The 27,837-nt window shown below is 50.7% G+C and overlaps 1 protein-coding gene across 2 annotated transcripts in view; it reads left to right on the forward strand.

Annotated features, from left to right (window-relative positions):
- The first annotated feature begins 999 nt into the window (after nucleotides 1-999).
- Nucleotides 1,000-27,837, forward strand: part of SLC22A1 (solute carrier family 22 member 1) — a 43,474-nt gene continuing 16,636 nt past the window's right edge. For both annotated transcript variants that reach the window (XM_002817545.5, XM_002817546.5), the window contains exons 1-7: nucleotides 1,000-10,043; nucleotides 16,031-16,134; nucleotides 18,270-18,424; nucleotides 19,964-20,132; nucleotides 22,096-22,210; nucleotides 22,420-22,526; nucleotides 25,530-25,744. In XM_002817545.5, the coding sequence (XP_002817591.2) occupies nucleotides 9,633-10,043; nucleotides 16,031-16,134; nucleotides 18,270-18,424; nucleotides 19,964-20,132; nucleotides 22,096-22,210; nucleotides 22,420-22,526; nucleotides 25,530-25,744 (1,276 nt within the window). In that variant the 5' untranslated portion in view covers nucleotides 1,000-9,632. The remainder of the gene's footprint in view (nucleotides 10,044-16,030; nucleotides 16,135-18,269; nucleotides 18,425-19,963; nucleotides 20,133-22,095; nucleotides 22,211-22,419; nucleotides 22,527-25,529; nucleotides 25,745-27,837) is intronic.

The raw sequence follows: 27,837 nt of genomic DNA on the forward strand, positions 1-27,837 counted from the left end.
GAAGGGGGTCAGTTAGTCTGCATCTGGCCATAGGTGGTGAGCTGAAATTGTTGCCGTATTGCTGATCTCCAGGCCCCTGCTTATTTAGCTGCCAGAGAAAAAGAAAACAAAACAAAACTTTGTGGCAGTTAGAACCTAGTTTATTTTTTAAGTGTAGGAGTGCCTGACTTAACCCTTGCCTGGCATGGCCATAGGTCATGTTTATAATTTGGCATCTTATTTCCACAAAGAGTCTGTTCTGTCATCTTATGATCTGTATTTTAACACCGCCAACAGAGTTCTCTCTCCTTCGGGTCAAATTCTCTAAGTTAACCTTAGCATTGATGCTGCTGAAATACTGGAGCCATTGAACTGACACTTCTGACCTGTTCCTACACTATCCTCCCACCTTTGGGTGCTGAGGTAGATTGCTATGGGTTGAACTATATTCCCCAAAATTCACATGTTGAACTCCTAACCCCAGTACTTCACAATGTGACCTTATTTGGAGATATAATTATCTCTTTAAAGAGATAATTAAGTTAAAATGAGATCATATGAATGGGATGTAATTTAATATATGTGTCTTTATAAGATGAGCAGATTAGGACACAGACTCACACAGAGGCATGGCCAACTGGAAGCCAAGGAGAGAGGCCGCAGAAGAAAGCAAACCTGCCCACATGTGGATCTCAAACTCCCAGCCTCCAGAAGCATGAGAACACAAATTGTTTAAACTACACAGTCCATGGTACTTTATGGCAGCCTAAGCAAACTAGCCCAGACACACTCAGCAACCTTCCCACTGCCAGTCACACGACGTGTGCACATACATGCTGGGCACTCCCCAAGGCCCTGTGCCTCTGGGAGAGTACACAGAACCCCACGTCATGATTCCTCCCATCGGAGCTGAAGGAAGCCAGAACATGCTGACCTGCAACATGCTACTTTAGCCTAAGGATTATTTGGCACTGGAGGCAGTTAAAAAGCAGTAACATGCCACTGTAGCCTAAGGATTATTTGGCACTGGAAGTAGTTAAAAAGCAGCAAATGTATTTGCCTAAAAGCAGGACATACATTTTTCAAAAGTGTCTCTCCTTCCCTCTCTGAACAAGAGTTAATCACAAAGACAGCTCCAGACACCACTCAGCTTGGAGATGGCGGCAGAGGTGTTCACGTAACCAGCCTCACTAACTCACCTTCCCTACCCCAACCTTTCCACTTGGTGCAGACGCCTTCCTGCAGCGCCGCCTCTGGAAGCTTGAAGTCACTTTCCTGTGTCCCAGCATTTCTCTACAAATGAATTGTTCTTAGTGAAGATGCTACGTATGCCAGAGCGTGAAGCCTATCTTTCAGTTGCTGTTTCCTGAATTTCTCTCATGTCTATATGAGATGCACATGCTAGAAACTTGTTTTTCTCTTATTAATCTTTTAATTTTTTTTTTATAGGGGCCCCAGCAGAAACCTTAGAAGAGTACAAAGAATAGGATTTTTTCCTCCTCTACAAAGTTCTGTGTAGGAAGGCATGAGCATTTCTCTTCCCATCACAAGTGTCTATGCCATGGTGTGTCCGGAATTGGTGGGTTCTTGATCTCATTGACTTCAAGAATGAAGCTGCGGACCCTCGCGGTGAGTGTTATAGCTCTTAAGGTGGCGCGTCTGGAGTTTGTTCCTTCTGATGTTCGGATGTGTTCCAAGTTTCTTCCTTCTGGTGGATTCGTGGTCTCGCTGGCTCAGGAATGAAGCTGCAGACCTTCGCGGTGAGCGTTACAGCTCATAAAAGCAGTGTGGACCCAAAGAGTGAGCAGTAGCAAGATTTATTGCAAAGAGCGAAAGAACAAAGCTTCCACAGTGTGGAAGGGGACCCGAGCCGGTTGCCACTGCTGGCTCAGGCAGCCTGCTTTTATTCTCTTCTCTGGCCCCACCCGCATCCTGCTCATTGGTAGAGCCGAGTGGTCTGTTTTGACAGGGCACTGATTGGTGCGTTTACAATCCCTGAGCTAGACACAAAGGTTCTCCACGTCCCCCCCAGATTAGCTAGATACAGAGTGTAGACACAAAGGTTCTCCAAGGCCCCACCAGAGTAGCTAGATACAGAGTGTGGATTGGTGCATTCACAAACCCTGAGCTAGACAGAGTGTCGATTGGTGTATTTACAGTCCCTGAGCTAGACATAAAGGTTCTCCACATCCCCACCAGACTCAGGAGCCCAGCTGGCTTCACCCAGTGGATCCTGCACCGGGGCTGCAGGTGGAGCTGCCTGCCAGTCCCACACCATGCGCCCACACTCCTCAGCCCTTGGGTGGTGGATGGGCCTGGGCACCGTGGAGCAGGGGGTGGTGCTCGTCCGGGAGGCTCAGGCCGCACAGGAGCCCACGGAGGGGGTGGGAGGCTCAGGCATGGTGGGTTGCAGGTCCCGAGCCCTACCCCGCGGGAAGGCAGCTAAGGCCCAGTGAGAAATCGAGCACAGCACCGGTGGGCTGGCACTGCTGGGGGACCCAGTACACCCTCCGCAGCCGCTGGCCCGGGTGCTAAGCAGTTCCCACTCGCGCCTCTCCCTCCACACCTCCCTGCAAGCTGAGGGAGCTGGCTCTGGCCTTGGCCAGCCCAGAAACGGGCTCCCACAGTGCAGCGGTGGGCTGAAGGGCTCCTCAAGTGCCGCCAAAGTGGGAGCCCAGGCAGAGGAGGCGCCGAGAGCAAGCGAGGGCTGTGAGGGCTGCCAGCACGCTGTCATCTCTCAATGGTACCTGGGCTAAAATAGACATTCAGGACCATGTTTTTGAACAGTTAGGAAAACGAGTGGATTTTCTGCATCACATTTTCAGTAGTTCCCAGGAACAGTTAGCATCATGGGCTGCAACGGCATGTGGGTGGTGAGTGGACGTGGTGGGGGCAGCCCGGATGACAGGCCTGGTCTGGGGCTCCTCATGGCCGCAAGTCAGCCTCCCTGTGTTAGCTCTGCCCGCAGGTCCTGGGCCTCATCTCTGGATTTGTCTGGGAGGGCTGCCATAATAAAGTACCACAGACTAGGGGCTTCAACAACAGAAATGTATGTCTTCCAGTTCTGGAGGCTGGGAGTCCAACATCAAGGTGTTGGCAGGGTTGATTCCTTCTGAGATTGTGAGGGAGAATCTGTTCCAGGTTTCTAGGAGCACAGTGTTCCCCTCCTGACAGGCACAAAGCGGGAAACAGCCAACCCTGGGGGCCTGTTGAGGAGGACAGAAGCCTAGGACACACTGCGGGGCCCTGAGCACAGCCCCATGGGGAGGGGAGTGGCAGGAGCAGGAGTTTCCACTCCAGGCGGCTGCCCCCTCTGTACCTGGGACCATCGGGTGGGCAGCAGGCCCAGTGCCCAGTGACTGACTTGCTCATTCATGGCTGATTTTCTCACACATACGTGCTTCCCCAGACCTCCGTCACAGCCCTTGGGGCCAGGACTGGTCTGCCCTGTGTGCTGACAGCCACTTCACTGGAAGGTACCTGGATTCATGTACAAATCTGGGCCTAGACCCGGCTCTTGCCTTCTCTCTGTTTCCAGGTGAGACCTGCCTCTGCTTCGGCTCTGGCAGCTGGCTCGATCCCCTTCTCCTCCCTGGCCTTAGGGGGCACTGAGACCTGGGACAGATGAGATGCCCACCTGGAGTTTGTGTCTAGTTGGACATTAGGTGAATAGGGTTTCAGCACAGGGAGTTTTGGAAAATCAGTCCCTGGTGACAGGGCTTTGAGTGAGTTGATTTATTGAGACTTGACATAGAGCCAGGCATGTGATTCTGGGCAGATGACTTGCCCCCTTAGGCCTTCGTTTCTCATTTCTCATCTGCAGTACATGGGGGATGAGCAGTTCCATCAGATCAGGAGAGGGGGCTCAGAAGGAGCTTGGCCTGCCATCCTAGATGCTCAGGATGGTGGCAACGGCTTGTTCTTAGTTGGCCATGGCCCTCAGTCCCATCTCCCCTTTGCAATTTTGATTGCCTGGGATGTCTGGTCATCCCCTCATGGACCTAAACCATGGGGCTGGGAGACAGTGGAAAAGGAAGGATGCAGGGGTGGGTATGGGCCCCCTTGCTCCCTGGTCCAAGCCAAAGAAAGGAGGCCTGAGTCCATTGAGCACCCAGAGTTGGGGGCAGCTGCTTTCTCCATGAAACAGGTGAACAGTTTCATGGCACCAGGCTTGGCCTGGCCAGGCCACTGGGGAGGTGGTACCACAGAGGGGCCTGGTTTCTCCTCAAAGTGTGCTGAAAGTGGGCCCCTTGCACCCTGGCTGCTTCCCACCCACATGCAGGACACTCGTGTCAGGGTTGTGGGCACAATAGGGCCGGCACTGAGTGTGCGCCACCACCTTCCTCTGGGCTGGGGAGAGTCTGCCTCTGGCCCACCTCCCTCCTGCCCAGGGAATGCTCAGCCTTCTGGGTGGCAGCCCCCTTGAGCCCTCCCTTGGCAGCAGCTGAGCATTTCTAAAGAAGAAAACCCCCCAGGAGTGGGAATTATGGAGCTGCAGCCCCTAAGGTGGGGCATGCTTTTGACCAAATCAGCCAGTGGATCTACTGGGCTTGAGGCTCAGCTGAGAGTCTCAGAAATCCAGAGTATGCCTGACACCATGGGCCTCTGTTTATCTGTACTTCTATGTGCATGTGGAGGGGCTCACCCCCAATGCCGCATGCACTCCTAGGTCTGAAACTGGGGGAGGGATGGGATGTTTTCCACCTTGCGCCACTTTGATGCCTTCCATCAGCAGCTCTGAGCCAGAGCCTACTGGGGCATTACCCCTGTGCAGAGGTAACTCCCTGGCCCACGTTCCCTAGGAACTTGGGCTATTGCACCATCAGCGAGGAGCCTGCCGAGGGGAGGGGAGGCAGTGAGTGGCACCTGTAGGAGCTCGGGTAGGTTCTAGAAAGCACAGCCATCTGGGTCATTGACAAGGTGCAGGCAGTGGGCCTGCTGGAGAGTGCTGGGCTGCTCAGTGTGGGGCAGGGAGGAGCCCTGCAGCTGCTCTGGGATTCCCAGGAGCCTGAAGCTTTCTTGTCTGTTGCCATGACACCATGTCACCACAAACTGAGCTGCGTAAAGCATGCACACTCCATGTCTCCTGGGCTCTGTGGTCAGGAGGGTAGCTGCAGGGCAGCTGGACGTTACATTCAAGGTGTTAGCTGCAGTGGTGGCCTCGTTGCAAGGCTCATCTGGAGAAAGATTTGATTTGGAGCTCAAGTGGATATTGGCAGGATTCATTCTGTCCCACTTCAGGACCAAGGGTCTTGGTTTCCTGCTGGTTGCCAGCTGAAGGCACCCACAGCTCCTTGTCATGTGGGCCTCCACCACCGGGCCAGGGCTCCATCACAGCCAGCAGGGGAGAGAGACTCCCAGCCATGTGGACATTACAATCTTAAGGAGCATGATCACGGAGGTGTCATCCGTGACACTTGCCATTTCCATTGGTTACAGGCAAGTCACAGGTTCTGCACACTCAGCTGAGAGGTGAGGATCTGTGGGCCACTGGACAGCCAGTCTGCTACACCCTCTGGTCTTCTTTCTTGTCTCCTGCTCTTCCCTCCACCTTGTAAGGCACTTTTTGGGTGGTGGGGCTGGTTTTGGGGTCCTGTGGTGCCCCATGCCTGCTGCTGTCCTAGCTTTGGTGACTGTCTCTTTGTTACAGGACCTTTGAGGTGTCAGTTTTCTGGCTGGAAACCTCTGTGGTCACGGTGCCTTTGCATGAGCTCTTGTCCTGCATCCAGGAAGAATGACGGACATAGACAAGTGAAGGGTGAGCAAGACAAAGATGAGCTCTATTGAGTGTTACAACAGCTCAGAGGACACCTGCATTGGGTAGCTCCTCTTCTAGGCAGGTCATCTGTTGAGTGTTCAGTTCTCAGTAGAGAGGAGGCCCTGGAGACGTAGCTCATCTCTGCAACTGGTCATCCTGATGTCTGCAGCTCTTAGCAGAGAGGAAGCCCTGGAGAGGGTGGTTCCTCTCTGCCAGCAGGTTGTCGCTGCAGCTATCAGCAGAGAATGTGGCTCCTCTCTGTGGGTTGTCCCATCATCTCCAGCTATCGGCAGAGAGGGTACTCCTTTCTGCAGCTGGTTGTCCCATCATCTCTCTGCCCTCTTCATCCTCTAGCTATCCTCTGCCCTGCTCTGGCTGAGTCCAGGGCTTTTATGGGCCTCAGAAAGGAGGCAGTGCATGCCAGTTGTTCTGTGGGTGGCCGTGGATGGGGTAGGAAGAGGCACCACAAGTCCTCACTCTGGTTTCCGGGACTGGCAGCCCAGGCTCCAGCCTTCAGGCCCTTCTTGGCCTGAAGGCGGGCCTTACTGGGGACACACCTCCTTACTCCCAGGACTCTGTCTGCCTCCTGCTGCCATTCATGGCCCCAGGTCTCAACCCCAACCCTGCTCTGAGATCGGAGCAGGTGCTGGGACAGGAGAGGGGCCAGGCAGTGGGAGCAGACCCTTCTGAGCCTGGGATGGGGACTAGCGGGGAGGCCTTCCCAGGCCCCTGAGGGTGCAGGCTGCAGAGACGCCCAGTTCTTGTGCCTGGGAGGGAGGCCACAGCTGCATCCACGGAACTCCCACCCTGCCAACTCAGAAGGGGTGGGGTTCCTGCTTGTCCCTGGCTCCTGCCTGCTCTGTGGAGTGAGAGGCCCAGGTCTGCAGCCACAGGTCAGGTGGTTGCAGCTGCACCCAGGCAGGCATATCTTGCCTGCTGCTGGCCCCCTCCAAGAGCACAAGGAGGCTTTGATCCACAGCCCCAGGAGGGTGGGGCTTCCATCAGCTCCGTGGAGTGTTCAGCCCCAGCCACGCCTCCCTGCTGCTGCCGTCATTTCCCCCTCTGAAGAGGTACACCTAACTGCTGTTAGAGTAGGGACAATGACCACTCTTAACTGCTTCATGCTGACAAGGGGTATTGTTTTGGGAAAACAACAGTCAAGTCTCTCTCAGAGACCTATCTAAGAATACCCAGTACAAGGCAGCCATCATCTGAGGCTCCATTTTCATGACCATTTGGAGTTCAACGGCCCATCCCTTGTTTCTTCTGAGCTGTAGTCAGATATCACTAGTTGGTTCACCTTCACAATTGTCAAAAGCTACAAATAGCTCAAAAGAAAAGCTTCCTTGATTCTGAAAAACAAGATAAAGGATCAACAATATTCCAAGCAAAAAGTCAAAACAAGATTGCTTCAGTCTTCTATTAGTTCAGCTCACCCAGTCAACTGCTATTCACAATCTCCAAAATTATCAGAAATCTGCATTTGAAGACTGCAATCCATCCCTTGAAGAGGATCAAAACATGACAACAATTGTCTGTGAATGTCAAAATGTCCTAGGGTATTCATAGTCAAAAACACAATTGAAGAAATCTGGTCACCTCTGATTTACAATAACCTAACACAATAACCCTAGCTATGATTGATAACACAAACTCAGGCATCAGAAATCTAGAAATCCCATACAGTTTTGAAACGCACATTAACATTTTTCACTAAAATATAACCTGAAGATCAAACACCTTATTTTGATAATCCTATGTAACTAAACTTGTCAAATAACCCTGTTTACCTCTCCCTTTTGATGCTCCAGGGGTCTTCTGTAGCATCCAAAACTCAGGGGTTAGGAAAGACAATTTTGAAGTTGTGAAGGCTCAAAACACTTAACAGAATTTTTGGTTACTATAAGTCATTCATTTAAATGACTCAAAGCAAAAATCTTCAGTCACTAAGAGGGAAGACCTAATTTTCCAAACAATCTAACCATAAACAGTTTAACCATAGCACTCCTTTTTAAAGAAGTCCTTTTAAGTCTCTTATTATCCAACTTTAGCCATGCCAAATGGCCAGTTGAACTCATGGAAAGGCAGAGAATATGGTGATTTTTTTTTTTTTTATCATTCCTGCAACCAGTTTGCACAGAGAGAGAAACCAAAAGTCTGACTGGTAAGAACTTTTACCCTTTTGCCAGCATGTCAGGCTGCTGGGCTCCCTTCCCCTCAGCTATGGAGCCCTATTGACCCTGGAGTCCTGTTGATCTCATGTCCTTCCCTTCTTTTGTCAGTAGTTTATTCACAAAGAAAACAAAATCTTTTATTGTTTGAAAATCTTGTTCAAGTGAAAGCCAAATTTCACCCTTACATTAGTGTATTAATGTCAACCCCAATTAAAAAAAATAAAACCTTACAGAGAAATCCATCCAATCTTAATCAGTTTGACCATGAACTGAGATTGTTATAAATCTTTTATAACCTTTTACAAATTTTTTTGTTAAACAGCATGTAAGTGCTTCAAGAAAACCTTGTTGTGCTTGTATTCCAGTGTTCAACTTATGGAAAACCAAATAATATCCTTTTTAGTGTAGTCAATATGTGTACACACAGGATTCCTTTTACAAGATTAATTTTTTACAAACCTTCCATAACTTGTTTGAACCTTAAGCTTTATCTTATGTAATTTAAAACAATCATTTAACCCTCTGAACTAGGCAAAAATGTACATTCCCATGCCTTCTTATATTATTTTACTAATAATACATTTTACTCTCCTTACTCACCTCACGTGTAGATCTATTTTCAGTAGTCATCACTACATGTTATAATGGTAGCTCTTAGTAATTGTTAATTTTGGTGAAATACCCAGTAAGTTATTTTAGTTATGTACTTAGGTGCAGATGAGGTCTGACTATTTCCAGCATAGCTAGGGCAGGCCTTACCAAACTGTAAAGCAGGAAAGTTGAACAATTTTCAAAAGCCAAAGCAGTTTATGACCTTAAAGAATTTAGTCAACCTAGTTTCTGACTTGCATAATTTAGACCATGTCTATATTTTGAAGACATTTCTATTTTCATTTTACTGATAATTTAAAAGCCAGCCTATTTAGCAAAGTCATACTTAAGTAAATTTGAAAATTGCTTAGACTTATTTACTTAATTTATGAACACTCTTTTACTTATAAGCCAATTTGGTAGACACAACATATAACAATAAGTGTACATGCAAGTAAATACATCTAGACATGTATACACACACACAAATGAAGAGTTGGAGCAAGACTCCACCTCAAAACAAAACAAAACACCCAAATTGGGTGCAGTGTATACTGCTTGGGAGATGGATGCACCAAAATCTCACAAATCACCACTAAAGAACCTGCTCATGTAACCAAATAATACCTGTTCCCCCAAAACTTATGGGGAAAAAAAAAAACTAAAAAAAAAAAAACTTAAATGGTATCACAGAACTAATTAGCCAAATACAGTATCCAGTACCTGGCTCTCACCCAATACTTGCCTCATACCATCACATCTAGAAAACGAGTAGATATTCTTTTTGGAAGAGCCCTGAGGGGGCTACTAGGAGGTTTGCATGGCCTGCTGTCCTGCCCTCCTCTTGCTCTATGGCTGAACTCCAATTCTCTTCGGGCTTAGACCCCACTGACCCACTCCCTGGCAAAGCAAACAATTTGATCAGGCGGCCACGTGTGTTCTTCCTTTTCCTGAAACCAGCACCATGGGGTAAAAGATTATTTCTACTTGGTTGCCTTCCAGATGTTTCACACTTGGACAGCAAACTGATTTCAAACCACTCCTTTTCAAAGATCTCTAAGGGAGACATTGCACCTGGCCACTGCAGCCCAGAGCAGGTCTGGCCACGGCCATGAGCGTGCTGAGCCATCATGCCCACCGTGGATGACATTCTGGAGCAGGTTGGGGAGTTTGGCTGGTTCCAGAAGCAAGCCTTCCTCATCCTATGCCTGCTGTCGGCTGCCTTTGCGCCCATCTGTGTGGGCATCGTCTTCCTGGGTTTCATACCTGACCACCACTGCCAGAGCCCTGGGGTGGCTGAGCTGAGCCAGCGCTGCGGCTGGAGCCCTGCGGAGGAGCTGAACTACACAGTGCCAGGCCTGGGGCCCGCGGGCGAGGCCTTCCTTGCCCAGTGCAGGCGCTATGAAGTGGACTGGAACCAGAGCGCCCTCAGCTGTGTAGACCCCCTGGCTAGCCTGGCCACCAACAGAAGCCACCTGCCGCTGGGTCCCTGCCAGGATGGCTGGGTGTATGACACGCCTGGCTCTTCCATTGTCACTGAGGTAAAAGAGCCTCTGTAACATGGGAGTTCCTGGGACAGGGAGAAATATAAAGCAAATCTTACGAGGGTCAGTTCCATATCAGGAAAGAGGTAGGGGGCTATGTTTATTGTGCAGTTCGTGGGTGTCTGGCTGTGTCCTAGGCACGGGGCATTCTTTTCTCTAGTTTAATCCACCACAAACTCTGGGTCTTTGAGGAGGAAGCTGAGGCAGGAGAGACCAGCCAGCACAAGTGGGGGGCCAGGTTGCTGGGTTGCTTGAATGGGAGTCGGCTGGGAGACCAGGAGCCTCTCTGCCTGCCCCACTAGCTTCTCCCAGAACTAGCAACTTGCTCTGGGTCCTGCTTCCCCACCAATAGTACTGTGGGCCCCCTCCTTCCGCTCAAGAGTGATGACAATTGACCTCAATGGTGGTGTTGAGGTGGCTTGGAATTGCCCTGGCTTGGAAGCGAGAATATTTGGTGGAATCCCAGCTGTGCCCCTTATTAGCTGAGCATCACTGGGTAAGTCACTGCCTCTCTAAGCTTCATTTCCTCATCAGTCAACCAGGGATGATGACGGCTGCCTCATAGGGGTGTGAGGTTCAGCTGGGATCTGTGAAAGCACTGAGCAAATCCAAACTGAGTCACACTATGCAGTCCGATGGGGCCCATGGGATAGGGCGATGGCCTCAAAACGTCCTTGCTTGAGTAGTTTACTTGGTGATTTGAGCATTTTGCTTTGAGAATCTTTTAGTAAAAAGTGTCACCACATTTTTTTCCCCATCATGAGCCCTTTTGAAAGTATTGCACGGTAACAAGTGTGGATGCTTGGTGGGTTGGAGAAGCCGTGGGCCAAAGCCTGTCAGAGGCCCTCTGTTAGTAACGAGCAGTGGCGTGGTTTTGGCGCAGGCACTGCTTCCCTGAAATAAGAGGTAACTGGGCCTTCCCTGCTTCTGGTCCTGCCCTCTTGTCTGCTCCTACTACCCTCGCCCAAGCTCTCAGGACTTCTTGGGTCTCTGTTCTTCCTCTTTTCCCTTTCCTGAGTGGTATCAGCGGTGACACATTTAGGGCTGTTACTGGAGGAAAGCTTAGGGTCCCTCCCCTCTGAGCCTGAGCATTGCTCTACCTGCTTGCCTGGAGCAGAGCAGGTGCCGCATCCTTCAATAATGGATGACAAGTTAGGCAGCCCACCTTCCAGGGATCTCCAACCGTCTGACATTCCTACCGGGAATCTAGAAGCAGACCAGGATGGGGACATGTTTGCTCTCTGGGATTGAGACATACTCTGCTTTGAGGAGATCAGATGTGATCATTCCTTCAGTCAGACATCCACCCAGTATGTTCAGCACACTCCCTCTATTCTGGCACTGGGTGTGATGCTGCAGGGGAGATACAGAAGAAGATTGTGAGGTCCCTCAAGGAGTCTGCAGTCTTGTGGGGACTGAGAGGGGAAGAGGGTGGCAAGAATGAGGCCAGTGTTCATTTAATGATAGCCCAAGGCCGCCTGTGGTGAATGCCATGAACAGGGCAGAAAGGGACTGGTGGGCTCTAAGAAGGTAGAGATCTCACCTGCTGAGCTCTGAGCTGATCATGGAAGTCTTCTGGGAGGAGGTGGCTTTGAGCTGAGCATCACGTGGTATTTTGACCAGCAAGGAGAGGGGACAGGTGGAGTAGAGGGGAGGGGAAGTAGATCCCCAGACCAAGGGGAGAGCTTGAGCCCAGGCTCAGGGCCCAGGGAGTGTTTGCTGCATTCAGGGTGCAAGGAGCGCTGATATGAGGGTCGTGTGATATGAGGAGTTGTGGGGAGAACACTGGTGTCTAATCTTGGGGCCAGAACATGGAGTGCTTAGTGTGGGGTTGCCAGGTACAATACAGGACGCCCAGTTAAATTAGAACATTTGAACTTCAGATAATCCAACTGGATAGGATACTTATGTCCCAGATACTGCATAATATTTGATAGTGATAACTGAGACTGGGAATGCAAATATTGCAGAAACATACTTATCCTAAAAAAAAAAGTTGTTTATCTGAAATTCAAATTGACCTGGGCATTCTGTATTTTTATTTGTGAACCCTGGCAACGCTACCTTAGTGCCCAACAAAGAAGTTTGAGTCTTATTTAGGCAGGCAAGCAAGGTGACCCTAGCTGGACTCGTGAATGGATGGGAAGGGGCGGTGGTGGGATTGGAAGCTTCAGGAGGGGTAGAGAGATGCATGAGGAGGCCAAGAGCGAGCCCGGGTAAGAAGTGTTGGCCAACATGGTTGTCATGGGAATGAAGGGAAGACAAGATGTAAGAGATGCCAGCATTGTCAGGGCTGGGGAGAAGGAGGCCCAGCTTGGCGGAGGGCTCTGGCTTGGGGGATATAGGAAAATGGAGCTTCTGAACGCTGAGCTGGGAGCCTTGGAGAGGCAACCATGTGGGCAGGTGGAGGGGCCTGGTAAGAGGGGACCTTGGGGTGCAGCAGAAGTGGGGAGGCTGGGACAGATGAGAGGGGCCCGAGAGTGCTTTAGAACAGCTTGCCTGTCCATGGTAGCTGTGGAGGTGGCTTCCAATAACCCCAAGATATAGAGCCCTGGGGAGGATTGTGGGAATCCTGAAACTCTGACGGGCAGAGATGGTGAAGGGGATATGGTTTGTGTTGTACCTGGCAACCCCACACTAAGCACTCCATGTTCTTTTGGGGCCATGGTGAGTTGGGAGGGGGGTAGGATTCATGTGAAGATTTTCCAAGGTGATTGGAAGCCTGGGGGTAGGTGGGAGGGTGATAGAAACTGGCTCCTGGGTAAGGATTGCCTCCCACTTTAACCCCAACTTCCCTGACCCCAGCTCCTCCTCCAAAACTGAAAATTATTGTTGGGGAATCAATCTTAGTTATTCATTTCTGCAGAACTAATTTTTAACCTAGCATTGCCTTGGACATTGGAACTTGCTTTAGGAGGGAAGATGAGCTAATTTGTTTGAACACCAAGTTTAACTCCCACCCCAAGGCTAGGTGCTAAGATCATGAGGTCCACTGGGGGAGGAATGTGGGCATTTTCCTGGCTTTTGACTCTCCCAACAAGAGGATCTCCTCTATCAGTCTTGGTTTCAGCCACAGCCCCCACACCAGGCCAGGTGTCTTCCACCAGCCATGAATGCCGAGCAAGGGAAAGTGGTCTCAGGCCAACGGAGACAGAGGTAGTTACATTAGTGTTTCCCAAACTTGGCTGATCCTCAGGATCACCTGGATTCCTATTCGGGACCCACTGAGGCAGAATCCGCAGGGAATCTGTGGTTTCACCAGGACCCTGTGCGGTTCTTGTGATGAAGCAGTAGGTTGCTTTATAATTGTGCTGGAAAGAGCTGCCCCAGCCCTGGTGAAATCCCAGCAGAAGCAGCGAGTGGGCCTAGGAGATTCCCATCCTCCATCCCGTCCTTACCTTTATGCAGCCCCAGCTTCTCCCAGGGCCCAGCCTATCTTCTCAAGGTGCACAAATGTGTCAGGGTACTCACGGTTTGGGAGCAGAGGAGGCATGGCAGGTTTACAAGCTTTGCAGGTGGCTCTAGAAACGGATCCTCAGGGTAGCCTGGGGGCAGAGTCAGTTTTCTGTGGATGAGGTGTTGGAAGGTGGGATGCACTCCACCTCCAGGAGCTCGCTGGCTCTATACACAGTCCTGGGGTATGATGGCAACAGGGTGTTTCAGGAAGGCGGCAGGTACATCTTACAGAGACACCAACTTGCAAAGATTATAATAAAAACCAGACAAACAATGGCTGAGAAGGGAATAAGCCGAGGCCCCAGGTAATAATTCCACATCTTTCCCTGAGCCGTGCAACTTGAGTGAAATCCTGTACAGCAGACCACGGGTGAGGCTGTACACCCGTACAGAGAGAGAGTTGGGCTGTTGGAGACACAAACCCTGGGAAAGCCAGATAAGGACGTGTCCATGTGTATTCTAATGGCAGAGCACACGGCAGGCAGGAAAAGAACCACAGTCAAAAAGAGTTATACATCGGGTGGGTGACCTGGGAGGCGCTCCATGGAGAAGTTGTGTTTTAAGCTGAATTTCAGAGGAAATCAACATTGGGATTGGCAGAAAACATGAGAGTGACACTGAGCAGTAGCTTGTCGCATGCCCCAGAGCTGTACCATCATAGGGGCAGACACTGGGGTCTGGGCAGAAGGCAGTTACTAGGAGAGGCTTGTACTTGTTTCTGAAATTCAAGTGGTAACACAGAGTTTAACCTATATTTCACGAAAAAAAAATGCTCATGTCAAGGAACTAGGCAGTCCATCAGACAGAACCCAGGCTGGCTGAGTTCAGAGTCCTCGAGGCTTTGAATGTTGTTTGGTTTTTGAGACAGGGTGTCATACTGTCATCCAGACTAGAGTGCAGTGGCTTGAACACAGCTCACTGCAGCCTCAACCTTCTGGGCTCAATTGATCTTCCCAACTCAGTGTCCCAAGTAGCTGGGACTACAGGCACATGGTACCATGTCTGACTAATTTTTTGATATTTTGTAGAGGTGAGGCCTCACTCTGTTGCCCAAGCCTGGTCTCAAGCTCCTGGGCTCAGGCAATCTTCCTGCCTCAGACTCCCAAAGTGCTGGGATTAAGGCATAAGCCACTGCACAAAGCCAGTTCTGAATGTTTGACCCCAGGATTGGGGCATGGCATGGCTCAAACTGGCAACTTTAGAGATTCGAGGGTTGGAAGTAGGGGTAATAAAACCTGTTTCTAAAATAAAAGGTTTTATTATTTATTAAAGCTATTTGCATGTGATTTCTCCCCTCCAATGCACACAGCAGCCCTATGGGTGTGATGGAATGGGTACAACACACATTTCAGACAGGGAAACTGAGACCCAGGGCTGTGAAGTGACTCGCTGCCATCACACTCAACAGTGTTCTGGTTAGGGGAGCCGTGGACTTGATGCGGACAGAGCAGTGCAAAGGGACCGGGGCAGGAAGGAAGGATGTGTCCACCACCCAGGAGGGGCTGTGCCAGGAATAGAAGGGGTCGAGAGGCCCCCACCCAACACCCTATGTTCTCCCCAGAGTCCACTCTTTCTGCCTGTCTCAACTCTAAAGAGGAAGGGGCCATTCTTCTGCCCTCCAGCCTCTACCATGTCTAGGCATGTGCCAGCATCACCATGCTCTGTGCTATGGGAGGTAGGACCCTTGGATGTCCCTCCACTCCTGGTTTTCTTCCCCAAGGCCTCTAAACGCAGGGAACATCTGCCTTCTCCAAACACCCAAACAAAACAAGTCCTTCCCAGCAACCCACGCCTGTCTTTTCCTCTGTTCCCTCCACCTTGATATCTTCCCTCCCCTGGCTTTTGGTGCATGGGAGCCTCTGATGTCCTCCTAACCCTTGGTCCCACCCACATGTGACCCTAAGGCACAGTGTATCTCAAGAAACTTAACAACTAATAGCTTGCTATTGACTGGAAGGAAGCTTTGCCAATCACATAAACAGCCAGTGAACACATATTTTGTATGTTATATCTATTATACACTGTATTATTACAATAAAGTAAGCTAGAGAAAAGATAATGTTAAGAAAAACATAAGGAAGTGGAAAAACATCACGATGTGGAAGTGAATCGTCATCAAGGTTTTCACCCTTATCGTCCTCATGTGGAGTTGGCTAAGGAGGAGGAAGAAAAGAGGGCTTGGTCTTGCTGTCCTGGAGGGCAGAGGCAGAAAAGGTGGAAGAGGTAGAAGGAGAGACAGGCACACTCGGTGTAACTTTTATTGAAAAAAAAATCTATAAGTGGACCCGTGCAGTTCAAACCCATGTTGTTCAAGGGTCAGTCGCATTTGATATTTGCTGAGTGATTCGTCAGACACTTTGAATTTGTCTTATGAAAATGTAGTAGGAGAAAACTCTGTGAAACAGCCCAGGGATACCGAGTTTGATGAAATGCATTTGTTTTGCTGAAGAGAAGATGGAAGGGTGTAGTCCTGACTCACACATGGTTCTGTGCTTTTGGTCCTCCTCCTGCCGTGGTGTGACTGGCAGTTCAACCTGGTGTGTGCTGACTCCTGGAAGCTGGACCTCTTTCAGTCCTGTTTGAATGCTGGCTTCTTCTTTGGCTCTCTGGGTGTTGGCTACTTTGCAGACAGGTATGTAAAGGCCAGTCCAGGTAAGCCTCCTCTGAATGCCATGAGAACAGATTCTAAGGGACAGTGGTGGAGAACATGACCAGTTGGAATTAACTGCAGAAGCTGCTGGAGACAAGACACAGTGGCCCCTGCTTTGGGCTACTGTGGGGCTGCCAGGGGAGCGGTGGAGAGATTTGAGGTGTGTTTCAGAGTCCAAGCTGCATACAGATTGTACAGTTGGTGGGCTGAGAGAAAGGGGGGACACAGCCAAGACTGATGCTTCCAGCAGGTGCCTGGTCGTGAGGCCATTTTGAGATGGGAGGCAGAGGGTTAGGACGGGATTTTGTTGCAGCGGTTGATAGGGGAGAGGTTATGGAGGAAACTAGGGCTCTTAGAGATGTTAGGTTTGGAGATGAGTTGCATGGCCTGAGACATCTACGAAGAGATGCCAAGGAGCCACTTGGGTATGTGAGTGAGCTCTGGAAAGGGATCTGGGCTGGAGTTCAATATCAGGGGTTTGTCACCAGTAGTTGGTATTTAAGGCCGTACAGCATATCAGGATGTGTTGGAAGAGGGTGTCGAGAGAGAACTGCAATGCAGAAAGGTAGGCAGGGAAAGTGCCCTGGAAAAGGAGACAGGAAAAATGGCAGCGAGATCGAAGGACAACTGTTCTCCAGGGCGCTTGTGGAAATGCACCAGGAGACCCCGAGGAGGAGTGGTCAGAATCTGCTGTGGGGGACCCGGCACCCAGGACAGGGTAGTTGGAGAAAACCAGAAGGCAGGAGAGTGGAGTTGTGTGAACAACTCTTTAAAAGAGTGTGGGGAGGGTCCAGGATGAGGACGCTGATAGGGGAGGGAGTCAGGGATGCAGGAAGAAGAGAGGGGCCAGGGAACCCAGGCCTGGCTGGGGGTCTGGGGCCCAGCTCAGAGGTGGAGACAGAGAGAAGGGACAGAGAGCCAGGTGCTGCCACAGGAGACAGGGAGAGGGGACAGAGAGACAGGTGCCACCACAGGAGACATGGAGAGGGGACAGAGCCAGGCGCCACTGCAGGAGACAGGGAGAGGGGACAGAGCCAGGTGCTGCTGCAGGAAACAGGGAGAGGGGATGGAGCCAGGTACCACTGCAGGAGACAGGGAGAGAGGACAGAGCCAGGCACTGCCCAAGGAGACAGGGAGAGGAGAACATAGCCAGGCACTGCCCCAGGAGACATGGAGAGGGGACAGAGCCAGGTGCCGCTGCAGGAGACAGGGAGAGAGGACAGAGCCAGGCCCTGCCCCAGGAGACAGGGAGAGGAGACAGACCCAGATGCCGCTGCAGGAGACAGGGAGAGCGGACGAAGCCAGGTGCCGCCGCTGGGGCTGAGCATCCCTGGTTAGAAGACATGGGTTCTGGCAGAAGTTCCTATGTTTTCACAAAGGGCGAGGGTTTACTGGCTGGTTTGGGGCCGTCCTGAGGCGGGGTAGAGGTCTGAGGCCAGGGGACACAAGGTGGACAAGTGAAGTGGCCTAGTGGAGGCAGATGGGGGTGGCAGAGGGGACGGGGTCGTCAGGCGGGTAGGGAGCGTGGGTGGGCGGGCACACCGCATGGTCTGCCCTTGGCTTCTTTCCTTGGCTCTTGGAGAACGTGGGGTGTGGTCAAAAAGATTGGGTGAGAACAGTGCAATCCTAGTGAGTAATTTGCCCATTTCATTCCCGGAAAAAGGAGAAGAGAAACAGCCCTGTATGGCTACACTATCAGAGCTGAATATGGCACTGAAAAGCTTCCATGATGGTTGATAAGACTATGGGAGGAAGGAAGCCTGGTTTGGGCGCAGCCTGACCAGTGGCGATAATAATGATGCCATCTGCTAAATATGAAGATAAGGTGAGGGTATAGGTGTGAGAACTGGAGAGGGGCTGCGAGCACTGCCCGGCTGAGCTGTGATGCTGCTGGGAGCGCTCAGACTCCTCTTCAGACCCGGAAGGGCTGCGGAGCTTGTTGGGACAGATGAGCAGGCTGGGTGGTGCACTGGGCACTGCTCTCCTGATAGACCCTGCAGTTTCCCAGGACAGTGGTGCGGTGGCCTCCGACTTTGACCCTTGGCATCCCACCATGCATGTCTGACCCCAGATTTCAACCTCTCCCACCTGCCCTCCATGTCTCCTTGTCTCTGAAGGTTTGGCCGTAAGCTGTGTCTCCTGGGCACCGTGCTGGTCAATGCCGTGTCGGGCGTGCTCTTGGCCTTCGCGCCCAACTACGTGTCCATGCTACTGTTCCGCCTGCTGCAGGGCCTGGTCAGCAAGGGCAACTGGATGGCCGGCTACACCCTAAGTAACTATCATTGGGCTGAGGCCGGGTCTCGGGATAGAATGGGATGGGCCTAACGTGGGTGGGGGTTGTTTGTGGGGTCAGGGAGCTTGCGGGGCACCAGTTCCCTGTTGTTATGTGACTAGGGCCGGACAGGGACTAGAATGGCCTCCTCTCTTTTTGTGTCTGAGACACTTAAATTATCACGTAGATTAGTGATCTATTAATCAACGAATCTATTTGGGGAACAAAAAGACCCCATGCTGATGTGCTCACAGCAGTCAGGAGGGGGTGCAGAAGAGGAGATAAGTGAGAGAATATTCTAGCATTTTACATAAGAAAGAACCAGCAATTCCTTAAAATAAATACAGCAAACTTGACGAGCTTGAATGGCACCCAAGAATTAGGAAAGAAAACAGGAGCAAATAAAATAAGGATTGTGAAAATCAGGATTTTGAAAAAGTTGAAGTATAAACCAACATGAGGAGTTTTACATATCAGCCTTTTTTTCCCTTTCAAATATTCTACTAAGGTTAAGAATATTTCCTTTCCGGGAGGAATGCAGCCTAAGAGTCGTCTGTACTTCCCCAGGCCAGGGCACGGCAGACAGCAGTGAGGATGAGCCACACTTTTACTCATTTGTGGGGCAGAAAAAAGAAATAGCCGTGTCTTATCATCTTTGAAAACAAGGTGCTATCACTCGGCATTCTGAGGACTCATTCACTAGGGTCAAGAGGATCCATGTTCCCGCCTTGAGAAGCCATGAGCAGCTTGGTGAAGCTGAGCTGGCTCAGCCCTATGCGTGTGGAGCCTGTGACAGCCTCTGTTGCTAGGCACCGTCCCACACATGGTTAGGGGGTCTGACCCGGGGCCACATCCACGCTCCAACACCACCCGCAGCCCCTCCATCCACGACACCCCTTACTTCCTTTTCCCCTTTTCATTTTTGTTCCCCTAACACGTATCACGCTCTAACATAGGACTGCGTTCTCTTATCTGTGATGTGGAGCGTCTGCCAAATGAGGCCTCCAAGGGCAGGACTCTACCTCCTGTGCTCACGATGTACCCCAGACACCCTGAACAGTGCCAGGTTCCCAGGAGACACTCAAAGATATTTGCTAAATGAATGAACACCCCTGGGGTCCTGATAAATATTCCAGCTGAGTCGGGAGCTTCTGGAGGAAGGCGTTGGGGAGGTGAGGCCAGTGGACTGAGTCCTGAAGCAGGCAGAGTGGAGTGCAGATAGTAAAGGAGCAGACGCAGAAACCGACGGTCAGGGAAAAGCCAGAGAGCCAAGCAGCCTGGTGGGTCTCCGGGGCCTTGGTTTGATGGGTCCGGGGCCCCAGAGAGAAGGGGAGGCTTGAGCGTGGCTGTGTTTTGGGGGAAGGAGAAATGGGAGACATACAAGAGAGAAGCCTGGGAGCAGGTGGGGCTGGGCAAGGCCGGGTGGGAGCTTCCCACGGGGAGACAAGCTGGACTGGGGCGTGGAGCTTCTGAACGCACGGCGTCGGGCTCCTGTGCTCCTGTGAGGAACCCGCATAACGTCCACGCCTCCTGTTTCAGTCACAGAATTTGTTGGCTCGGGCTCCAGAAGAACGGTGGCGATCATGTACCAGATGGCCTTCACGGTGGGGTTGGTGGCGCTTACCGGGCTGGCCTACGCCCTGCCTCACTGGCGCTGGCTGCAGCTGGCAGTCTCCCTGCCTACGTTCCTCTTCCTGCTCTACTACTGGTGAGGCCCTTCCTCTCGCCTGCGGGGAAGGGGCGCCGGCCACCCTTCTGGCTGCACTTGCTGTCCTCTCGAGGGACCAGTCTCTTGGAGTGGGGGGCGCCTACAGGCCGTCTTCCAAAGGCCATGGTGTCCACATGCATAACGCAAGGGGCTGCGCAGAGCCCGGCACTTCCCACACGCATGACGCATAGGGATGAGCTGGTCCCGGGGTTCCCACACGCATGACGCATAGGGATGAGCTGGTCCCGGGGTTCCCACACGCATGACGCATAGGGATGAGCGGAGCCCGGCACTTCCCACACGCATGACGCATAGGGAGGAGCTGGTCCCGGGGTTCCCACACGCATGACGCATAGGGATGAACTGGTCCCGGGGTTCCCACACGCATGACGCATAGGGATGAGCGGAGCCCGGGGCTTCCCACACACATATCACATGGGGCTGCGTGGAGCCAGCGCTTCCCGCCACTTGTACTGTTCAGGTTGTTCTGTTATTACCAGGTGGCCCTGGTTACATGTGGAGCTATCCTCAGACAAAGCCTCTTTAGATCGGTTCCCCCAGATAAAGGTGAGCCATGCCAAGAGTCGGACAGAAATCCAGGAAAACGCAGGGCCTCAGCATGTGCACCTTCCAGAAACACAGGCCGAGCCTCACTCCCGGGTGAAGGATGCAGCTGTCTGAGGGTTGCTCAGTGGCCTTGGGAAACCTGTATCAGCATCCAGTGGTAGGAAAGGCTCCACAGGTGGCAATTCCACTGCAATGGCTACCACTCCCGAGAGTCCCCTAGAGTCTGTCCCAGGGGTGCTGGCATGAAGTCAGATGCTCTGTTATCTTCTTGATCCTCTCCCTCTTCCCCCTCTTCTCTTCCTCTCTGCTGTCATCTCTGCTCTTCTCCCACTTCTTCCTTTTTATAGTACTATTGGTATTATTATTAAGACTCTGAAATGCCTCTCATCTAGCCATAGAGCAGACATTTGATCTTGATTGAATGAATGAATGACAGAATGAAGGAACGACAGGCCTGCTCAATGCAGTGTTCTCTGGGGACTGTGTACCCTGAGCTATTATGAAACAGATTCAGTCCAAACAAGGGGTTAATCATATTAGCTGTGAGTGCTTGGCAGGGTTTGAAAGGCAAAGAACTCCACAGGTCAGTTTTTATTGTGGTGGAGGGAAGAGGGGGTAGCAGAAAGGGCCACAGAGAGGAATTTCTCATCCCTCCACCTTTTGTCTTAGTTTTGCTGAGAGCAGACCTCATCTGTGGGTGGCACTAGAGTTAACCCAGTCTCTCTAAACGAAAGCGTTGTACACATATGGCCAGGGAGTTCTGAGGAGCCTGCCCTCCCCCTGCCTCGTCCGTGTGAAACAGGGATCTCTCCAGCAGAAAGGCAAAGTCTGCATGCTCAGGCAGAGTGAGGCAGTCAATGCTCGCCAGCTTTCAGAAGACCCTTATGCCAGAGAGGCCCAGTCTTTCAGTTGTACCCTCCTCGTCCCCTTTGAAATAGACAGCATGGTGTTGATTTGATTTTAAACGACAGTAAATACATTTTATTTTGTTTGGGAAATATTTTGAGAAGTGTTCAACAGCCCTTGTATTGCCTGGACATATCCTGATGTCATCGGGTAATGTACATGGAGCGTCTGCTCTGTGAGTGTTTTCCATGGGGGACAAAGGCTGCCCCAGGAGAGATGAGACCCCTGCTGCACAGAAGGAAGGCTACATAGGAAGTGATGGCTTCCTTTTGGTCTATAAATCTTAGGTGACGCTAGGAGTATGAGTGACCCACAGAGCTGTTACCTGGGCCACATGGGCTAGCGCACAGTGACCCCAGGTCCGCATCTTCTTGAGGGATTACAGCCCCAATGTGGGGAGGGCAGGCTGCACTGAGCAACAGCATCACCCTGCTCAGGGCTGAACGTCAGACCAGGGAAAATGCCAGATAGTGATGAGTGGTGTTCGCAGGTGTGTGCCGGAGTCCCCTCGGTGGCTGTTATCGCAAAAAAGAAACACTGAAGCAATAAAGATAATGGACCACATCGCTCAAAAGAATGGGAAGTTGCCTCCTGCTGATTTAAAGGTGAAATCTAGGAAGGGGTATCTCACATCACTGAATCTGGGGCTGGGTTCTGGTGCAGATTCGTCTGGGGCTGCCAGGGGAAGGAGCAGAACTGTGCCCCTTGTCATGGGTGTGAAGCACAGTGGTGGCAAGGCCCACCTCCCCAGGGGCTCCCGGGTGGCTCTGCTCATGACGGCATGAGTGTGGCTGATGCTCTCCCTCCTTCCTAGATGCTCTCCCTCAAAGAGGATGTCACCGAAAAGCTGAGCCCTTCGTTTGCAGACCTGTTCCGCACGCCGCGCCTGAGGAAACACACCTTCATCCTGATGTACCTGTGGTGAGGGGTGTTCCTGTGCGTTTCTCCAGGCAGAATCAGCACGCTCACCCAAACACTGGGCTATAGATTAGAGACAGTGGAATACTCAGGTGGAAAAAGAGAAAGGGAAAAAGAGTTTTAATATAGTTGTGAGTGGTCAAAGAGCTCTTTTTATGTCTCCTTTGGGGATTGAATAATAAGAAAAAGGCTTCATTTTAGTAAGGAGCATTTGTTACCTATGGGAGATCACCAATGGGATGAGAGAAATGGGATAAAGGGTTATCGGGGCTGCCTCCATTCCACATGATCTCATCTTCTGGGAATAGCCAAGTCTTGACACAGCGTCAGAAGGTGGATGAGAGCTCCTGGAGCTTTCAAGGAGGAAGTTCCATTCCTCATATCTAAACACCCTAGAGACCCTACTTGAGCATCTCTGTGCATTTGTTACCTATTGACTAGAAAACGCACACCCACATGGACCCACCCACACATGCTTTGCACATTCCAGGGGTCTGCATGCTCCCCCAGCTGCTGTCATGAGCAGGAATCCCCTGCCCTGCTCCCTAGGAGGATGCTGGCTCACCTCCTCCACACAAGGGCTTTCCCCTCAGCATACAGTGAGGGCCCCCCAACTGCACTCTGGGCCTCACCCCCTCAGCGGGAGCAGCTCGGCTACCCAGGCACACTTGTTTGCTCTTCTATGTGAGGTTTTATTGGAACAAAGAGTTTGTAGTAATTCAGTGCCTGGCATATTGCAGACCCTAAATCAATATTTGCTGAAAGTTGAATGAGTAAACACTGTGCCCCAGAATCTGTCCAGGTTCACTGTGTCCTGTCCTGCCTCAACCTTCACCCTCCCTGTCTCCGAGTTTGCCATTGGGGTCCTGTACCCAGCCACATGCTAGGCCCATGAACCTTTGCAAATAGCCCCATGTACCTGGCGGGTTTCCGTGGTGGATACTCAGTGTTGGACTCAGCGTGGAGGCTGGGACTGGCCTCTGCAGTGGAAGTAACTGCCCGCTTTGCTACGCTGTTCAGCTCCCCTCCCCAGCTCCGAGACTCCCCGCAAGGCAGTGTTTTTGACTCTTCTGTTCTGTTACCCCCACGTCCAGTCCTCTGGCAAGTTCTATCAGCTGGCTTGGAAATGCCTTCAGAACCTGCTGCTTCCCATCGTGGGCACCCTGGGTTCCCTTGCTGGGGTTGTAGTAGCCCTGTCCTTGGCACTAATTCTTTGTGTAAATGTCAGCTGTTTCATGGAGCATCTCTTACCTGCATTGCTGTAGGCACCTTCTGGGTGGCCTGCTGGCTTTACCCATGCCCCTCGATGCTCCATAAAGCAGGCAAAGGCATCCCTTAGAGCTCAACAGACCTTGTCTCTCCCTGTTTGCCCTCCGCTGGCTTCCTAATCACTGAGAATAAAGCCAGATCCTTTTCTGCGGCCCACAGGGCCTCACGCCTTTGGCCCCTGGACGCCCTTTTCTACTGTCCTGCTGGTTGTCATGACTGAGACTCGAAAGGTCTGTCCACCATGTCCTGGCTGTGTGACCTTCCAAAGGGCCTTAATCGCTCCGTGACTCAGTTTCCCCCTCAGTAATGGGAGAAGTGATAGTACCTATCTCATAGATGTGTTGGGAGGATTAAGGAGATTATATGTGTAAATGACATAGAAGAGGGTACAGCATCCATGCAGGAAATGTTCAATGTCAATGTGGTTTTTTTTGTTATTTTAATACACACATGCAATTCATGGGCTCTGCCCACAGGTGGCAGCCCGGCACATTTGTTAACTGGCTTGTTGACAGGAAAATCAAGGTTACACGTTTCTTTCTCTTAAACCAGTTTCTTTATCAGTAATATGACTGCTGTCTTTAACTGGCTAAATGGTACAGAGGCACTCAGGCTAATCTCAACTCCCTGAGTTGCAGGCAAGCACCTTCTTTCTTGTTCTCTTGACCCTTTGTCCAATCAGGAATAATTTAGGACTAGAAACAAAAGCATCCCAATGCTTCTTTAGGCGAAATTTTATCAAACAAGGATACATTCCTTAGCAACATGCATTTTCGTCTCGGTTTTGGAGCTGATAGGCAATTTGCATGCTGGGATGAGACAGTAATTTCTTATTGACCCAAATCTCTTCTCAGAATGTAAATATGACTGTAAAAGCTTTCTAGCTTCCAAATGATATTTTTCCCCCAAAGTGACACATGAGGCACCCTACATTTTGGCTCAGGTGAGAGTGATTTAGCTAGGCCTCGGGTCTGTGTGCCATACGCTGTAATGTTGCTACATTTTCTCAAATATGGACGGAGGGGGTGTGCAGTGAATGGAAGAGCATAGGTGAATCAATAGCACCCACTAAGGACAGCACAGTAATGGGCCGGGAATGCCATGGTGCGGTTGGAAAGACCTGGCCCATGCCTCTGTCTGTTGTGCCCTGAGTCTTCTGAGTGCCCTGAGTGCATACTGTGTGCTGGGAACTATAATTGGCACTTCTGTACACTAACTCAGTGAGTACTCAAGGCAAACAGATGTGGGAGGTACTATTACGATCCCATTTACAGACGAGGGAACTGAGGCCCAGAGAGGTTAGTTAACTTCCTCAAGGTGACACAGCTCATAAAGCAGTCCGACACCTGCCCCCTTATTTCCTGCCCTGTCCTGCCCACCTCCTCGTAGGCCTGTTGGGGTGTCAGATGAGGTTACGCACGTGCAGGGCTCGGTGCAGAACCAGACATTTAACTCTGCAGTGAACAGTAGCCATCATCACATGCAATCTCCAGGAGACTTGGGGGCATATCCTACGAGTCATACTGTCACATCGATCATGAAAAAAATGTATCATTGGGGCCCTTCTAGGACATGCTTTCTCATTTTTACTCCCTTCTTCTCATATTGCTCTACGGCATTCTAAACCCAGTGATTCATGCTCTTCTCCATCTGCAAGGGGCTTTTTTTTTTTTTTTTTTTTTTTTTTTAATCAGTCTCTAACTCACGCCTTTGACTTGAAACCTCCTCTTGGCTCAGGTTCACCGCCTCTGTTCTCTATCAGGGGCTCATCCTGCACATGGGCGCCACCAGCGGGAACCTCTACCTGGATTTCCTTTACTCCGCTCTGGTCGAATTCCCGGGGGCCTTCATAACCCTCATCACCATTGACCGCGTGGGCCGCATCTACCCCACAGCCGTGTCAAATCTGTTGGCGGGGGCAGCCTGCCTCTTCATGATTTTTATCTCACCTGGTGAGTTGTCTGCTTTCATCATTTCCCAGGCAATCGAAGTGTGGGGAAAGTGTTGTAACTCTTTGATAAGCCTCTGGAATGAGAACAAAGATGAGGTGCTACCTTCGTCTACAGAGTTTTTTTAGATTTTAAATTGAGGGGCCGTGCACAGTGGCTCATGCCTGTAATCCCAGTACTTTGAGAGGCCGAGGCAGGTGGATCACCTGAGGTCAGGAGTTCAAGACCAGCCTGGCCAACATGGTGAAACCCCATCTCTCCTAAAAATACAAAATTAGCCTGGCTTGGTGGCAGGCGCCTGTGATCCCAGCCACTTGGGAGGCTGCTTGAACCCAGGAGGCAGAGGCTGCAGTGAGCTGAGATCGCACACTCCAGCTTGGAAAACAGAGTGCAACTCCATCTCCCCACCCCTCCCCCCGAAAAAAACCCCAAAAAACAGCAGAAAAAAATTTAAATTGAGTTTTAACATACATAGAATCAGCAAACTATAAGTGCATGACTCCATGAGTTTGTAAAAATGTGTACACCCAGGCAGCATGATCCACATAAAGATGGGGAACCTTTCCAACTTCTCCAAAGCCTCCCTCATGCTCCTTCACAACAACCCCTGCCACCCCTCCAAGGTCACCACTACTCTGCCCTTTGTCACCACAGATTGTGTCTGTTCTTGAGCTTCATATAGATGGCACCATACCAAATATACTATTTTTGTTACTGTTGTTGTTGTGTTTTGAGACAATCTTGCTCTGTTATTCAGGCTGGAGTTCAGTGGTGCAATCACAGCTCACTGAAACCTTGAACTCTTGGGCTCAAGGGATCCTCCCGCCTCAGCCTCCTCAGTAGCTGGGACTACAGGCGTGAGCCACCATGCCCGGTTAATGTTTTTATTTTTTGTAGAGATGGGGTCTTACTATGTTGCCCAAGCTGGTCTCAAACTCCTGGGCTCAAGCAATCCTCCCACCTCAGCCTTTCAAAGTGTTGGGATTGTAGGCATGAGCCATTCATCACTGCACCTATGGGATCCACCTATGTTGTCACATGAGAGTGTAGTTGGTACTTCAAACAAAATTATTGTGTAGCATTCCATTGTATAAATATGACACTCTGCATCCCTTCCGCTGTTGATTGTCACTTGTGTTGCTTCCAATGTTTGCCACTTATTGGGACTAAAATCATCCTTGCACGTATCTTTGGGCGGGCACATGCTTTCATTTCCCTTGGGTACAGGTCTGTGAGCACACTTGCTGGGTCCCAGGGAGGCATATGTTTAGCTCTAGCAGACACTGCCAAACAGCTTTCCAAAGTGGTAAGACCATTTTGTTCTCCTCCCAGGAACACATGGGAGCTCCGATTATTCCAGATCCTCCCAACACTTGATATGGCTCATCTTTTTAAGAGTGGCCATTTTGGTGGATGTATACTTTAGTCTATAATTCTTACAATCAAAGATAAACCAAGCTACATTTAAACCTAAAGCAGATTAACTTCAGTTAGTTTTAATTTGAGTACATAAATTGCCTTTCACATTCATTGCTCTTGGATATGTTGTAAAATAAATACAAGGGCAGATTTGCTCTTTTCTCAGTTTTTATTGCATGTGCTCTGCACTTGTTGGTTTAGTGAGTCATTTTGGCAGGCTTTCATGCAGGGTATTGTAGAGACTGTTCTGTGAAATCTGTATGCCCAAGAACTAGGCTGTGTAGATCAGGCTGGAAAGAGAAAGGGCTGGGGAAAGAAAGCTCGGTTTTCTTTTCCCTTTTTTCATGGAGAAAGAATGGAGAACGCAGGAAAAGGGGCAGCATGGGTCTGAAATAGATTTTGCCCACTTTCTTCCCAATCTCTCTGTTTCTGGAATCCTAGGTAATACGTGATGGATGGGCAGACTTTTAAAAAGTTAGCAGCACTGAGTGCCAAGAAGGAGGGCCATCGAGGGCTAAGTCCATTCAGTTGTCATCTAGACAGAGCCCAGGCATCGTCTCCTCCCCAGCCCCCTCCTCCCAGCTCCTGTCCTCCCCCCGTCCCTCTGTCTTAGTCCTCATCACATTTTAGGACAGTCATTCATTCATCCAGCAGGAAATATCTCCAGGCCTTCTATA

The sequence above is a fragment of the Pongo abelii genome, chromosome 5 (assembly GCF_028885655.2).
Source record: "Pongo abelii isolate AG06213 chromosome 5, NHGRI_mPonAbe1-v2.0_pri, whole genome shotgun sequence".
Taxonomy (NCBI): domain Eukaryota; kingdom Metazoa; phylum Chordata; class Mammalia; order Primates; family Hominidae; genus Pongo; species Pongo abelii.